Source organism: Excalfactoria chinensis, chromosome 1 (genome assembly GCF_039878825.1).
Source record: "Excalfactoria chinensis isolate bCotChi1 chromosome 1, bCotChi1.hap2, whole genome shotgun sequence".
Taxonomy (NCBI): Eukaryota; Metazoa; Chordata; class Aves; order Galliformes; family Phasianidae; genus Excalfactoria; species Excalfactoria chinensis.
In genome coordinates this window covers 104256082-104271411 of record NC_092825.1, presented here as the reverse complement: position 1 = coordinate 104271411, position 15330 = coordinate 104256082, and the positions used below count along the sequence as shown (strand labels likewise).

The window sequence follows — 15330 nt, the reverse complement described above, 5'->3', positions numbered from 1 at the left end:
ATCACGCACTTTGCAGTTGATTTCGGGGAAAAAGAGAAAAAAATAAAATAATAAAATACTTAAAAAAAGCTCTGGAATGTGCAAATATTCACTGTGCAAAGAGGCTGATAAACAGCAAACTATTCCAGTTGTTTCCTCCAGCGTCAATAGTCAAGGATGCCCTTATTGACAAACAGTAGGGCTTCAGCTTACATCATGTTACGAAGAGCTGCCCTATTTAATTTTGAAGTTTTGTTTTCACTGTTTGCGGATAACATGTGACAGCTCTTATCTGACCTGTTGTTTACTTCCTATTTCTGAACAGAAAGCATCCTATGCCAGTGAATGGTGTTGGTACGCTGCCCTCGGAACGTTCTCAAAAAGCCAAGAGCTTATCAGTGACAGTGGGGCAGAACCCTGGTTCAGGTTACTGCCACCCTCCAAGAGCAGCCCAGGCAGATTCACCTCCAGTATCAGCATGCCTCGCTTGCACTCTCCTTGGAAAATCTACTTCTGACCAAAAGACCTAGTAACTATTTTGAACAAAACAGCATTTCCCTTTTAGTTTTGCATCATAAGTGTGGGACCGTTGCATGTGTAGACTGCTTTGAGCTGAGAAGCAGAAGTTTCTGCTGAAAATGGCTCTGTGATTTTACACCTGTGATTCAGAGCAAAACCTAGGAAGAACACAGAAGAAGCCACACACCCAGTGCGTGTATCCACATTCCCACTGCAGATGTGGCTAACGTGATGGCTTCATAAACACAGAACAGTAGAACTGTAGAATCATTAAGGTTGGAAAGACCTCTAAGATCACCTAACCCAACCATCAGCCTGCCACCATCATGCCCACAGGCCACATCCCTCAGCACCACATCTCCATGGGCCTTCAACATCTCCAGGGATGGTGACTCCATCACCTCTCTGTCTGGCATCCAGTGCTCTCTGCAAGCACTCAACAACAGTCCTTTGCACTGCTGCCTTTATCTGCACACTGGAAGCCAACCTGCTACTTGAAAGAAAATCACTCACAATCACAGTGCCAAGGGAGCCTTCTTAAGAACACTGTATTCAGGATCCTTATGCTCCCAGTCAGTGATTTCCAATGCACAGAAATGCACACAGAGGATCTGCCTCTCTCGGGCTCACTGCTCTCCAATGCAAGCCTGCAGCTGCAGTCCTCAGTTTGGACTCTATTGTTGGCACTGCACCGGCTGCTGGCTGCTAACCCTCCTGAGCAGTGCTTCCCTCCTGTACCTCTTCTCACCACCTTGCTTGTGAGCCAAAGCCCTGACCTACAGGATGCCATGATGATCCAGCATCACCTCCACTGGGGTAAGAGTATCTGCCTGAGTATCTAATTATAGAGGGATGGAAAAATGCCCACCAAAGACTGAGGATAAGCTTTCCAATACGTAGCACAGGAGTAATCAATACTTGCATCAATACTTAATTAATCTATGTGAAGTGGAACAGCTTCAGCAGGAGAGAGTGAGATCATCTCTTTGAACCCCAGTGTGCTCTGCAGTGTCATGTGGGATGGGAGATGTGGGTTTAAACCCTTCTAACTTGAAGTCTTACTTCTCAAACCCTTGGATAGGAGGGTGCTGCTGCCAGGAAGGCTTTGACAGGTCTGGCCTACTGTTAGCCTATGAAACCTTAACCCCTGAGTAAAAGCACAGTGGGATCAGTACAAGCCTCCTTTGATCTCAAGGGCCTTTCAGGCTGGTCTCTGATGAAAGGCATTTGCCTCAAGGCCATTAAGTCAGGCCCCTAGACCCTAGTCAGGCCCCCTCTTTGCTTCTCACAAAGAACTGCTATTTCAGCCAGAGGCTGCAGAGCGCCCCAAATCCCAGCCTCCCAGAGTCTGTCCCCCCGTGTGCCACAGTGGCTGTTCAACCACTCAGTCCCAGAGAGATGCTCATTTCTGGGCTCTTCCCCACAGGGATATTAGTGGTCTGACTCAGTGGCATGGAAAGCTTGCTGGGAAGTGGGGGAGAGTTGTCCGCCACAAGCACACGGTGACATAAGTGGTGGGCAAGAAAAAAACAACAGCTTCTCTGTTGCAACGAGAGGAGAAGGTTTCAGCACCGGGTTCCCCTAACGGTGACTAAGCCGTTCCCTCATCCAGCCCCCAGCTGCCGGCTAATGGAGAGGCTCTGCTGCACCGCGTGTTCCTGTAAGCTTTGGGTCATCCCATTTCACGGCTTCTCAGAAGGCATCTGTCAGTGTGTCGGTTTCGTGAAGTACACAGAACGGAGATTAAGTTATATTTCAACCACCCTCTCCTTTCTTACAAAGCACTTTGCATAGGAGTGGCAGCCCCTTTGTTCACTGATGGGAAGGTGAGTGTGTCTCACTCCTCAGTGTGTGCCTAAGCTTAAAGCTTGGCTCTTGCTCCCGACCTGTGGCACGATTTAATACCCCATAGCCTGCAATGAGATGCTGAAAATCCACATTTTCGCTTATGTAGATGATTAACAGTTTCAGAGCACTTTTTTTTTTTTTCTCTCCTTTTTTTTTTAACATAAAATCTCTCTGGTGTTAATGATGGCTGTGATTTTAAAGCACAGTATTTACTCCTGGATACCTTAATCGAAAAGGGTGAGCTGAGTCACCAATGCACCCTGGGACAGGCACAGGGTTAAGGTTGGGGGCAGGGGTGCTGACACGTGAGGACACTCAGGAAAAGCTCTTCCAAAATGGTTTGAGGAGTCACTGCCAAAAAATGGAGAGTGTAAATCAGCTCTGGTGGTCTGCATGGGTGTAATGAATGTCCCGGCTTGCAGAGATACCCACCCAACTGACAACCCTTCTTCAAGGGTTCGTGTTTCTCAGCTTTCAATGAACCACGAGTAGTTCCCGTTCATGACTTCCCCAGAGTATTGTGTCCCACTCTCACAGCTGGTGAACAGTGTCCGAGCAATCAGGAGAGCTCGCCCTTATCTTTTGGGGTAGAGGATGAAGGAACAAACATGATGAATGTTCATCAGATAGCTGAAATGCATTACAGGAAGGGGCTCAGACGTTGTCATGATAAGCAAATACAAGAGCTTACTCGATACACAATAGAGGCTTCAGTCTGTCCCTAACTTCCCCAGGAGTGGCTTTGTAGAGCTGCCATGGGCACTGTGGGAACATGGGCTGTTCCCAGGAGCACGGCAGGCTGCTCCTTGCAGCGTCTCCAGTGGGATTACCCATCCTGGGTAGGTTACCCGAGGGACAGGACGTGACTGGGTGCTGGCTCCCATACACTTTGGGAACACCTCCAGGCAGGGATGTCTTCTGCTGTGGGTGTGAAATGCCCTCTGCCCTGGTGAGCAAACTGGCAGCACCTTTAGGAACAGCACAGCTCATTGCCTTGGGGTTTAGGAAGGGGTCTTCTGCAACCACTTTTGTGTCTCAAAGCCCTGAAGGCCGTCTCCCCACAGCAAACTGCAGTGTGATGCCACTCCAACACCTTTAAACTATTGTGGCTGTTTCAGAGAAGCCCAGTGAGCATCTCTCAGCATTCACAACCGAGGAGGCAAGCCATGGGTGGCCTCTGCAGACTGCTGGGGAACAGGAGGTGTTCTCAGCAGCTCTTAGGCATCTGAGCCTGAGGCTAAGAGAGGGAGGGGGTGAGCTGAGATAAAGGATGCAGGGTGATTCGTAGGAGGAGGCACTGTGGAAGGGGTGAACTTACAGCAGAAAGAAAGGACAGCTGCATGCTTGGCTATCTTATATATATATATATTTATGTATGTAAGTATGTATGTATGTGTATATAAATCTGTGTACTGCAGATAAGAGTTTGTGCTTCTGATACATCCCTACCAGGGAAATAGTCCTTCCAGAAGAACTCCCAGCATCTCCTCTCCACTGAGGTGCCCAGCAATCCCTCAGCTAGAAGAGGTGGAAACAGAAAAGGTGGGCAGGTTTGCTAGCATAGAGCTGCAAGAGAAGGAAGAAACTGGGAATTGAAGAACTGCAATAACACGGGGACATTTTTGTCAGAGGTACTAATACCAAGAACAGCTGCCTGTCACTGAACTGTCTTTCCCCTCTGCTCACTAGGACATGTTAAATATGCAGAAGCTGCGTCACCTCCCTTGACTGACAACTGTGGAGATGTTTTTTGCATGTGGGGCTGCCTAAGAGTCTGCAGACAACTGGAGCCAGCCCGGAGCTCCCAGAAATCACGAGGGAAGCCAGGCTGTGCATCCACCTCCCAGGGATATCACAAGCCCCTGCTGGGTGCATGCGTGGTGCTGTGAGAACCTATCTTTGTGCAGGATCATTGCTCTGAGAGTGCCTCCCCTGCTGCTATTGCAGCTCTCTGCAAGACCTCGTATTTCTCAAGTGATTTCCTTCCAGCCCCACATTTGCGAAGGCTGAGAGCTGTGGCAATTGAGTGATCAAGCATTCTCCCTGCCAGCGTTTTCTGCCCAGGCCTTGTGCTGACCCTCGGGGTTATCACAAAAGCCTTTTGTCAGACGTCAGCCGGAGCAGGAATTGGCACGGAGACAGTGCTGCAATACTGGAAGGCATTGCACTTGTACTGGCAAAAGTGGAGAATGAAACCCTGGCATTTATGATGCATCAGCTCACACATGGTTGCAGTGCCTGACGGTGCAACGAATTGCGGCAGTAAAATTGCCCACGGCAGCTGAGCATCCACTTTGCCTTGCCTCATCCTCAGGATGCAGGACACTCTTCCAAGGAGCAGCTTCTCTCTGGTTTAACAGCCTGCAGGACTGCTCAGCTGCATCTTGCAGAGAATGCTTGACCGTGAGATCCCAGCCCCACACCCACGGGGTGTGTGCACACAAAAATGGGGCCACCTCCGTCAGAGACGGGCTAGATGGCAGGTTGGGGGACAGCCCTCCAGAAGAAAGGAAGCCATAAGTAGAGCTACCTCCTTGCTTGGTGCCGCATCCGAGAACCCCCAGGGCAGTGGCAGAGCTCAGCTGCAACCCCCACCAGACCCTTGGGGCACAGTTACAGAGACTGCTGGAAAATGAAACTTCAGCCTTGCTGGCAGCCACCCAGTTTCAACATTTTTTTGTTTCATTCTTGAAAGGAGGCAAAGGGGGAAGCTTTGTTTTCTCTCGAGCTTCTCAGAAATGCTTATTTGGGAATGGGACATTTTCAAATGTCGTATTTGGATGGAAAATGCCTTATCTAGTAATAATAGTTAATCTTCCTCCAGTCTGAGATGCCTGAAAACATCCCACTTGGCTCTCCTCCATGCAGCGGACGGCTGACTCCCAGCCCTGCTTAATGCATGGGGGACATGGTGAGTATGGGCTGGTTGCCCAGAAGCACTTGGGAAGGGGCTTGCTCCCGTGCTGTGCTTTGAAAGCAGTGACCAAACCCCGATGGATTAAATGCTCTGTGTGTTCCTGAGACCGGGCTGCTGCCCCCATTATAACCACGAGTAAGACACAGGCAATTAATGATCTGCCAGGGGTGCTCCTCGACTCCCGGTCCTGTTGCCAAATCCTGTGTTACTCATTAGACCACACATCCTCCCTCCTCTCTGAGTGGCATCCGAGCAGCCTGGTCAGGGCGCAGGGCGCAAGGCAATGTCACCTCACGTTTATCTAGGGAGAAGTTTCCCACACTCCTTCGTGGCTCTTCTTGTTTTGCTTTGGAGATTTTGTTTTCCTGAAGAGTTAAAATAAATCTCAAACTGCGACTACAGCACTTTTTTTAAGCGCAGTGTTTGTTGCTAGATAATCCTTGGAGGGAAGCATTAAAAAGCAGCGTGGCGTCTTTGTCATCAGTCCAGAGTCGGCTGAACAAGGCTGGCCAAGGGCTGTAAATGTGGTGTGGCATTTATGCATGACAGAAAGCACTTTCCATCTCTCGGAGCTTGTGACTGCCATTTCTCTTCCTTCTGGCCATGAACCGCTGCTCACGGGCTTTCTCTGATCCAGCGAGACACTGCAGCAATGGCAGAGCAAAACTGTTGTTCTGCTCACTCTGTGCTGCTTCAGAAGTGATGTCAGACAGGGGACACCTTCATCTCCTCTGGCCACAACAGGGGGAAATCTTTCACTGAGAGGGCAGTGATGCACTGGCACAGCTGCCCATAGAAGCTGTGGTGCCCCATCCCCGGAGGCGCTCACGGCCAGGTTGGATGGGGCCCTGGGCAGCCTGAGCTGGTGGGGAGCAGCCCTGTCCATGGCAGTGGGTGAGATGGGTGGGTTGTGAGGTTCCTTCCAACCCAAAGCATTCTGGGATTGTACACCAGCGCTGCTATGGGCAGCTCTCAGTTGTCACAGCATCTAATAGGCACCAAATCACGTCCCAGTCGGTGCCCAGACCAGAATTTGGGAATCCAAGGAAAAAAGGTTTGTTCTTTCATGCTTTTTTTCCTCTTTAAAACCACTTTAAATCAAGTACCAGTGCCTTTAAAAATGTGGCATTTTTGAAAAGCTTTTAAGATTTTTTAAATCTTTTTCTTATCTTTTTTTTTCCCTTTGATATTCAATATTATCAGAAGTGACTGGAGTGACATTAATGGAAGTGAAACAGGGTCTTGACCTTCTCCAGAAGGTCCAAAACAGCACTTAGAGCCTGCACCTCACTGCCCATTAGTGAGGTTTGAAAATGCCTCCCGTGTGATGGCCAGGATGATGCAGTGACCTCTCAGAGAGTTTCTTCAGCTGCACACAAGCCGTGGGTTTTTAAAGCCGAAGACTTTGCTTTTTCTTGGTGCCTGATGGTGAACAATTTTCTGGCTGATGCCTGAGGAAGTAGGAGGAGGGGACAGCAGCAGGGAACAGCCGTGATGCACTGCATGACAGTGAAAGGCACCTCCACATGTAGACTCACAATGAGATTGGGGTCATTCAGCATTGAAACTCAGCTTCAGGTGCTTCTCACGGACACAAGGATTTAATTAAGCCTGCGGTGGGCTAAATAATACCAGATGAGTGCTTTGTTTTGGAGTACTACAGGTCTTTCAGACGGAGGAGTCACACTGTGGTATGTTCCACTTGAAGATATGGCCTTTAAAACTCTACTCTCTTATCACGGTCTTGTAACCAAACCACAGCCCATAGGCTGATAAAGCAGTTTTCCTGACCACTGCGTGCACTTTATTTTTAACTTATGTTTTCTTTTTTTGTGTGTGTGTGATATCTCAGTACTAAGATTCCATTCTATTCACCCAAAAATCCCCCCAGTGACTTTGCTTCTGTTATCATCGTTTGCCGACAGCAGCGTGGCTGAAAGGGCTGCAGGAGGACTTCCTGTCCCCACCAGATCAGGTTACACTGCTGTCCCCTGCCACTAAAGGCTGAGACAGACACGTTGTCAGCAGAAATCCACAGGAGGTGTTGAAGAACAAATGTGGACCAGAGCTCAGAGAAAGCCCAGGTGTTTAAGTTCTTCAAAACTGCCCTTCCTGAGTCTTGTATTAATGCTTATCACACCTCACCTAATTCCATGCACAGGCACCAGGAGGCTGGGCCACTGGTGTGACCCAACGGAGATGTGCTTTCTTGGGCCAGGCCTTTGCAGCCCCATCTGTTGATGCTCTTTCATGGCGGTTCTTTGTTTTGTATTCTCCTGCATCATCTTTACATAACTGCTGCTTTTGTGCAGTCTGTTCTTCCCAAGGCTGCTCCTATCCCAAATGTAAGATTGGATGGAATAGTGGGATGGCATGGGATGGGATGGGATGGGATGGGATGGGATGGGATGGGATGGGATGGGATGGGATGGGATGGGATGGGGTGGGATAAGCAGGCAGAGGAAGACAGCCCAAGGGTTAAGTGGTATTGCCAGCATCCTCTGCCCTTCTGTGAGAGTGAGGCACTGCATGCCTCAGCTCCCCAAAGGAGTCAGTGACAAGGAAACCTTCTCCTTTGGTGGATGGGACATGTGAGGACCATCTCAAAATGTCAAGAGAGCTCAAACTCCCCTTGGGAACCTGGGGGAACAGAGATCAGAGAGGCTGATGGAGGTGAGACCTGGGCTTGGGGTCAGGTCTCACCAGTGTGACAGAAGAGGGGAAGCTTCCTTTGGCACCAGATGAATACCCACAGAGGGCTGCCCATGACACCTCCTCTCCTGCTGCACTGCTAGGGTCTACAGATTGGCTGGGGCAGAGGAAAGCAGTGGGAAAAGGCAACAGAAGGTACTGCAGTGCAACTTCAAGCTTGCCCAGGTACCTGGTGGTTATGAGCAGTCCTTCATTAAGAAGCACCAGTCCTCAGGCCTGGCCCTTCAGCCTGTAACTGTCCTCAGTCTTTTCAAGATTGAGGAAACCTGCCTCAAGACCAACCAGCCTCTCCAACCACAGCTTGATCTCTTTTCAGTTTATCACTGAGGGCCTTGAAGGGCTGCTCATTCCTACCACACAGTGCCCAGTGCTTATCAAGGATTTCAGGATGCTTCCCACCATACAGTGCTACCTCTCTTCACTCCAGCTATGCTCTGTGTTGGGCACAATGGGGCCAGTTCACAGCTCTCTGCTGGGCTTGGCCACAGCCCACCTCATCCATCAAATCTCCAGCATCTGCAGCTTCCCTCTCACAGGCTGAGGGGCCACACAAGCACTTGGCATCCTTAAATCCTCTCCTTTGTTTCTACAGCGCTGCTTCACTTGTACCCCAATCCCTGCACTGATTTATAACCTCATCCTATCCCATTCTCGCTTGCTTATTTAAAGCAGGGCAGCTGAACTCATCTGTTTCTTATCTCCAGCCAAACCAATTCACTTTCCTCATCCCTCTCATGCCACCCTCTCCTCTTCCCTTCCACGTCTGGCTAAGCCTCTGCCCTGACATTTGAAGCTCTGGGCTGAGCACCCTCTGCCTGCAGCTCAGTTCAGCTTTCCTCCCCCTCTTCCCTTTCATGTGGGAGCACCAGGGCCTCATCTCTCCTTCCACTCCCTCCAGCTCCAGATCCGGCACATGCTTTAGACTAACCATCTCCCCAGGCAGCTTCTGTGGCCATGAGGGGTCTGGATTTCACCCACCCAGCAGCTCATCCATGTTCCCCAGCTCACCTCTCCTGCAGCTTGCCTTTCACCTATGCACCTGTGTTCAATGCTGTTTGTTCCTTTTTGGGGCCTTAGGACAGTAACACTTCCCCAACCAGGCAGCCCACATGGCAGTCAGTTTTTCTTCTGAGATGCAGTGTTGTTTATGTGCGGGGCAAAGACACTGACCCAATGGCAATAAGAAGATAGTGCCTGTAAAAATGCTTGCGCTCAGTTCTCTTATCGCTGCTTTTCTACTTACTTATATATATATATATTGCCACCAGTTTTATTCACAGTTTTTGTTTCGTCACAGACACGTGCTGGCTCTGTTATCGAGCACAAGGGCTTGTTGTGGTGTAGCTGTTCACTCAGAGAAAGCTACCTGCCACAGACACTAAGACAAGTGGCAAGCTTCAAGGGTCACAGCCATAAACCCTGCTCTCCTCCCTCCCTCGTGTTTTCTCTCTGGCTGAGATGTGCCTGGAACTGCCGTGCCCCAGCTGGAGTCATTTGGGATGGAGAAGACAGCTGTTCTTGTGGTTGTGGCTGTGAAAATAATGGGAAATGAGCTCTGCACAGGATGGAGCACCTCGTGTGATCCTCAGCAAGCACCTCATTGTGTCTCCTCTCTTTTGGCTTTGGACATTTCTCACCACACATGTGGTGGTGCTGACCCCTCTTGCTCTGGGTCGAGGGTGCCTGTGGGAGACCCGGAGACAGCGCAGTCAGAGCAGCAGATGGGTTTCCCATATCCCAGCTCTGTGCCCCTAGCACAAAATGCTGCTGCTGAGTACTGAAGTCTTCATGATCCCCCCTGAAATGTCAGCTGCTGGACAGGAGCTGCACAGGCCATGGCTAATGGAGAGCATTTTTCTTGCAGACAAGCTATCAGCCAGACAAGAAATAAGAAGTACAAAGAATCCTGCCTTAATGACTTCCAGCACCACCTGCTATGCTCAGAGAGCTGCCGTTCCCCAGCTTGCCTTTCTGCAGCTCTGGACACCAAATGTGCCAGCTGGTAATACGGTATTTATGAAACCTCAACAATGCCCTTAACAATGTTGCATGTGAGGCACAACCACTGGCATAGCACGTTCCATATGGGAGAGATTAAATGCAGGACCCCACCTGTCTGACACGTCCAACCCATCTGCAAAGCTCACGTGGTACAGACAACCAGCCATTCCAGGTATCCACCCACCAGACAGTGCTCTGCTGTCCTCCAGGAGCACCACTCCAGCCCTGCTGCATGTTATTGCTCAGCGGTGTTTGGATGTTATCAACATGATTGTGTCAGGATATTTTCATCATCTCCATCAACAGCTGGGTCACCAGACTCTTAAAGAGCTATTGAAAACACTATAGTGCTCCTTTTGTTGGTGGCAGAAGGACTTGGCCCTGCAGAATGGTGTCAGAAAGACCAAAGTCTGGGACTACTGATGCAAGCCACGCATGCAAAGGGTGCAGATGTGGACAGTGCAATAATCCTGGCCAGGGGTTCAGAGCTGCAGCACCTTAGCAGTAGAGTAGAAAAATGAAGGCTGACAGAACCCAAATTACTATCCTATAGGGATCTGCCTGCTCTTCACATCCCGGCCCCCAGCTAACTGCATGATTGTCGCAGAATTGCCTCTCCTCTGACTCATGATGTTTCTGCGGGACGCCTTGACTATAATGTGACTTCTCCCTGAGAGCAATTATTAGGGAAGCATTCATTCTCACTGTTTGACATAATGTCGACATTAAAAGTGCTGTGTGTGCAAGAAGGAGGTGTCAGCCCTGTCTGCGCAGGGCCCGTTGAATCAGCGTGTGTGCTCTGGGGGCTGTGGATCAGACCTTGGGGGCCAGCTCCTGAAAACGGGAAAACTGCTCATTAATTTCAGCTCCCAAAAGCACCTGAATGCCTGCGGGATTCAGATCCTGATAGGGAAAAAAAAAGCTCCGAATGGACCCCGTGCAGCACTTTCGCACTGTGCAGGATTAGGTCCCCGAGCAGATGCAAAAGCTCCCTCTTTTTATTTTTTCTCTCCTTGTGCATAAATTAATTACAGCCAAAATGTAACGCTGGTCACTGAGCAGAAAATCAAAGCTGGTGGGTGGGCAGCCAGCCCTGCCAGCCTCACCGCATCCACTCTGCGGGGATAACCGGCGTGTTACCGTGGCTTGTCCAAATCCTTTGTACGCTCTCGGCCAACATTCACAAACGCCTCATATACTTCACAGGATGAATAATGAAGATGTGCTGATTGCTGACTGCATGGGGCTGCTTACGCAGAAAGGCACTGCAGCTTCTGAAAACCAAAGACCACGCCACCAAACTCTGCTCTTTGGTGGCTGCGTGTGCCTTCTTCTATTACCTCTGCACTCCAGGTGATGCCCTGGCTGAAAGCCCGTTGACCACCAAGCAGGCAGAATTATGGCATTTAGCACATAATTACAGAGTGTTTGAGGGATCTGGTTTGCTTGTGGATGGTCTGAGCCATTACATGCTTTAGAGATGGCGAAATGAAGGTGGAGAGAGAAAGGCGATGAAAGGGAAAAGCTTGCAATTGAGGGGCAATTTGTGTTCACGGTGAAGGGAAATCTAAGAGTTTCCATAAAGCACTGAAAAACATATGCAGGAAGAGGAGGAAAACGTTGCAGTTTTTGCTTTCTTTTACTTTTTGCTCTCTTTGTTTGTCATTCCAGCCTAACTACTGCCACTTCCTCTCCCAGATCTCCATCCAGCCTCATGAAGCACTGGCACCTTGAGTGAGCAGGGAGCCCAAGAGCAATACCTGTGTCTGATTCCAATAGGGTCACTGGTGATTTCCCTTCTTTTAAAGCTCTGGGGGAAGTGGGTTGGGGAGTGAGATAGTGAGGTGCTCCATCCCAACTACGTACCCCTGTTATGTGGGCAGCAGTGCATTGCTGAAGCAAAAAGAGAAGCGTTAGGAAACACTGTCCTCTCCCCAAGGCAAGGAAGCCTGGAGCCATACCCTGTATGCGGGGAGGTTTTCAGCAGTGGTACTCCTTTAAATTGATACTGGTACAGGGGTTACAGCACAGCTTGGGGCCACTGGACTGGCTCTGAGTGATTGTGGGGGCTGGTGCTCTTTTCCAGCTCCAGGCAATTTGCCACTAACAACGTTTTCAAGTGAGATTTGTCTGTTTCTGACACTGGACACTTGGTTCTTGATAGTTTGTTGTCATCAATAATTCCTCAGTGAATGGCTGTACTGACCGGCACAGGGTCACCTGGTGAACTGCTTTGCTGTTCCTGACTGTAATATTCATTGCTCATTCTGTGGGTTTGGTCTTGGCATTTGTTCCTAGCCCCCAATTCCCAAATCAATAATTCCTTTTCATAAAGGTTGTTGCAGGAGTACAATCTCTCCAAACACTCGTTGCGGCTGCTGTATTATTTAACAAGCCTCCTGCTTAGGAAAAACAGCATAAAAATGGAGATGCTGGGAACAGAGGATCCTGCTGTAGGCTGCTCCATAATACCTTCCTGTTCTGTGAAGATGTGGTAATGGATGTTTTCACCACAGCCTCACTCCACTCATGGTGACGAGTTCCCGTATCCTGTACTTCACTTGTACTACACTGCAAGCTTGTGCTCATCCACTTCAGCGTGTGTTCTGTGAGGCAGCTGATTCCACTTCCTTTAAAGCACCCAGAGAAGGACCCTCCAGCACTAACAAAGAAGGCACATGTCTCTTTATGGCTTAGCCCTACATTTTGAAGCTGAGAAATTTACTTTTTGCCTGGGGAAAATCTTAGCCAACATCACTAGTAGGTTAAAGCCTTTGGTCACAGGTTACACTGTATTTGATATTACAAACATTAAGAATTCTTTTCATGCTGTCCAGGAACAAATTAGAAAATATACTGATGTTCTTATACATTATCTCTTACTGTCATTAACAAATGAGACTTCAGAAAAGGTTTAGCCATCAGATTGGTTTTTATTGCCGTGCTGTGAAAGATTGGGACCCAGTGCAAATCAATACCCATTTTGTCTTCTTTCTTCATGCCCTTCCTGCTTCCTTTGTGAATGACAGAGGCTTTCAGCTCAAAACCCCCTGATGGGATGAGTGACTTGTGAAAGTGGGATCACACTGGCTGGAAGAATCCACGCTGCAGAGCTCAGGACCATGCGGGCATCTTGCTGTCCAGAAGTTCCAGATGAATTCAGCTCCTGACTTTCTCACCCTGGATTGAAGTGGGAACTGCTCTCTTACTCTTCTGACCCTCTATGTTTTATGCATCTAGCGATGTCCTTCCTTAAAATAATCTACTTATAGAGCATGGCATTTCCTATAATCAGATAATCTTGATGGTATAAAGAAATAAAATGCTAATAAAGAAAACAAGAAAGGATACCTGACCCAAAATCATCTTCATAAAAGGCATCTCTTTAAATGGAGACACCAGTCTGTTATCCACAAAGACCAGTAATCACAGACCTGATTGTAAGGGCTACAAAACTTGGGAATCATTTGCCCAAAAGAAAAGCATACATCGATCAGGGAAATAAAAGCTTTGCCACTGATCCTCTGAGAGGTGATGGCTATTAGCAGAAAGAAACTCAAAACTGATCTAGAAAGTGCAATGTGAAGAGCTTCTGAAGATGTCACACACCACTGAATATAAGGACAATGCCGTGTGCTCTCCGCTTCTACCAGTCGTGTAACAAGACGGGTGTTTCTACCTGAAGTACAGACACCTGGCTTCCTATTCAAGCATCACAAGCAATCTCCAGTAACACAAGCTGCTTACCCCATCCCAAAGTTAGAGCTCATCTGGTGGAACCATCTGGTTTTGAGTTGTCTTGTCACTATCCGTCTTGTGAAAGATATTTTCAGGATGCTAACAGCTCCATCCAAAAAGTTCCTCAGTTTTGTCACCCATGATCGCATATATTTAGATGCCATATGCCCTGTATTCTCCTTCTCCGGAAGCTCTGGGTTGATTTGTGCCAAGAACTGAATGTAAGAAATTTGCCTTTTGTGTGCTATTGTTCATAGACTCTCGCTCAGCCCCTGGGACTGAGGCATAACGTATATGCGTACATACTTGAAAATAGATTGTCTTGGTGTCCCACTCACAAACTGTGAGGCAACCCGCCTCCCCCACTCCTTGATGGGAGTCATTTTGCCATTTGGGGCTTATGAAGCAAGATCTTTGCTAACCCTCTTGTTCTCTGAAATGCTATATCTTGTGTTCCCCTTCGTCCCAGCCTACAGGCAGAACCAGCATGTGAGAATGTACAAAGCATGATTCAATGTCATGCAAAAATTCTGCTGAACTTCTCATGTTCTGCAGCAATAGTAATCTTTGTCTGGTCCGTGACCAGAGAAAGCAAGCTCCAAAGTGTGCAAAGCGTGGTTGACCTTACTTTCAAACACCCACATGCACACTCAAAACCCCAGAGAACTCATTACATTCACGGTCTAGAAACTGGTGTTTTGTTCTCTGTCCCCACTCTGTCTGCCTTTGGATGAATGCAATTGAAAATGTCAGAGATGCATCTCCTATGTAACGTAAGAGGAGGATTACAGCTTTCCTGACATCGAAGGTAGGGGGGGGGGATGGAGGTTACAACAATGTGGCTGACGTAGGAAAAGACAGATTACAGTACATCTGACATAGTGGGAATTATAGAAAATGTATTTACAGCGATGGATGGAAAATGAATTTCATATGCTGTTCCAGAGGAGGACAATAAAGGTGTGTTGCAACAGTTCTCCCCCCCTCTGGAAAGTCGTGTTTCTCACTTGTCCGTCAGCACAAACAATCTGTGCTGTATGGCAGGAAATATCGTACGCAAATATCGCATTAATCTCTACGGAAGGATACCTGTTATCGTAACTTGCTCATTCACTAAGGTCTCTCAGTAGTGGCTCAGACAATAGGTGGATATATCAGGTTTTCCCCATGGGATAACTGTACCACAGGCGCAGTGCTGCAACGGTGACTTTGATTTTGTTTCTGTTTTCTTTCAGAGCAAGCAAAGTAGAAGTGGGAAAGGAGAGGGGAGAAGCTCTTGATTTTTCAGCATGCAGACAAATGCTGCTAATACCCTCTTCAAAAGAGCCAGTGCGTAGCCCCTTGCTGGGCAGAGGTACAGCCAGCCACAAGCAGATAAAGCAATTATGTGGGACATCGGGAAAGCGATTTCCTTTCCACTTCAGACTGCAGCAAGAGCGCAATGGATCTCAGGAGCTGTTGCATAAATATGGAGGAAATGTGAGGGGGCTGTCATTCATGTTATCCCTTGGGAAGGGTATGTAGGTTTCTGTGTGAGTCACACACAAGTGAGGAGAGCAGAGGATGGAGCGAGAGGACATAGAAACTATTACATTTGGGTCACTATTTCCAGCACA

General features: G+C 48.5%; 1 protein-coding gene across 1 annotated transcript in view; it reads left to right on the top strand.

The window, feature by feature from the left end:
* The window catches only part of HSF2BP (heat shock transcription factor 2 binding protein), a 99749-nt gene extending 87578 nt beyond the window's left edge, over nucleotides 1-12171 (top strand). The window contains exon 8 of the mRNA XM_072343111.1: nucleotides 11648-12171. Coding sequence (XP_072199212.1) covers nucleotides 11648-11652 — 5 coding nt within the window. The 3' untranslated portion in view covers nucleotides 11653-12171. The remainder of the gene's footprint in view (nucleotides 1-11647) is intronic.
* Nucleotides 12172-15330: the final 3159 nt, after the last annotated feature.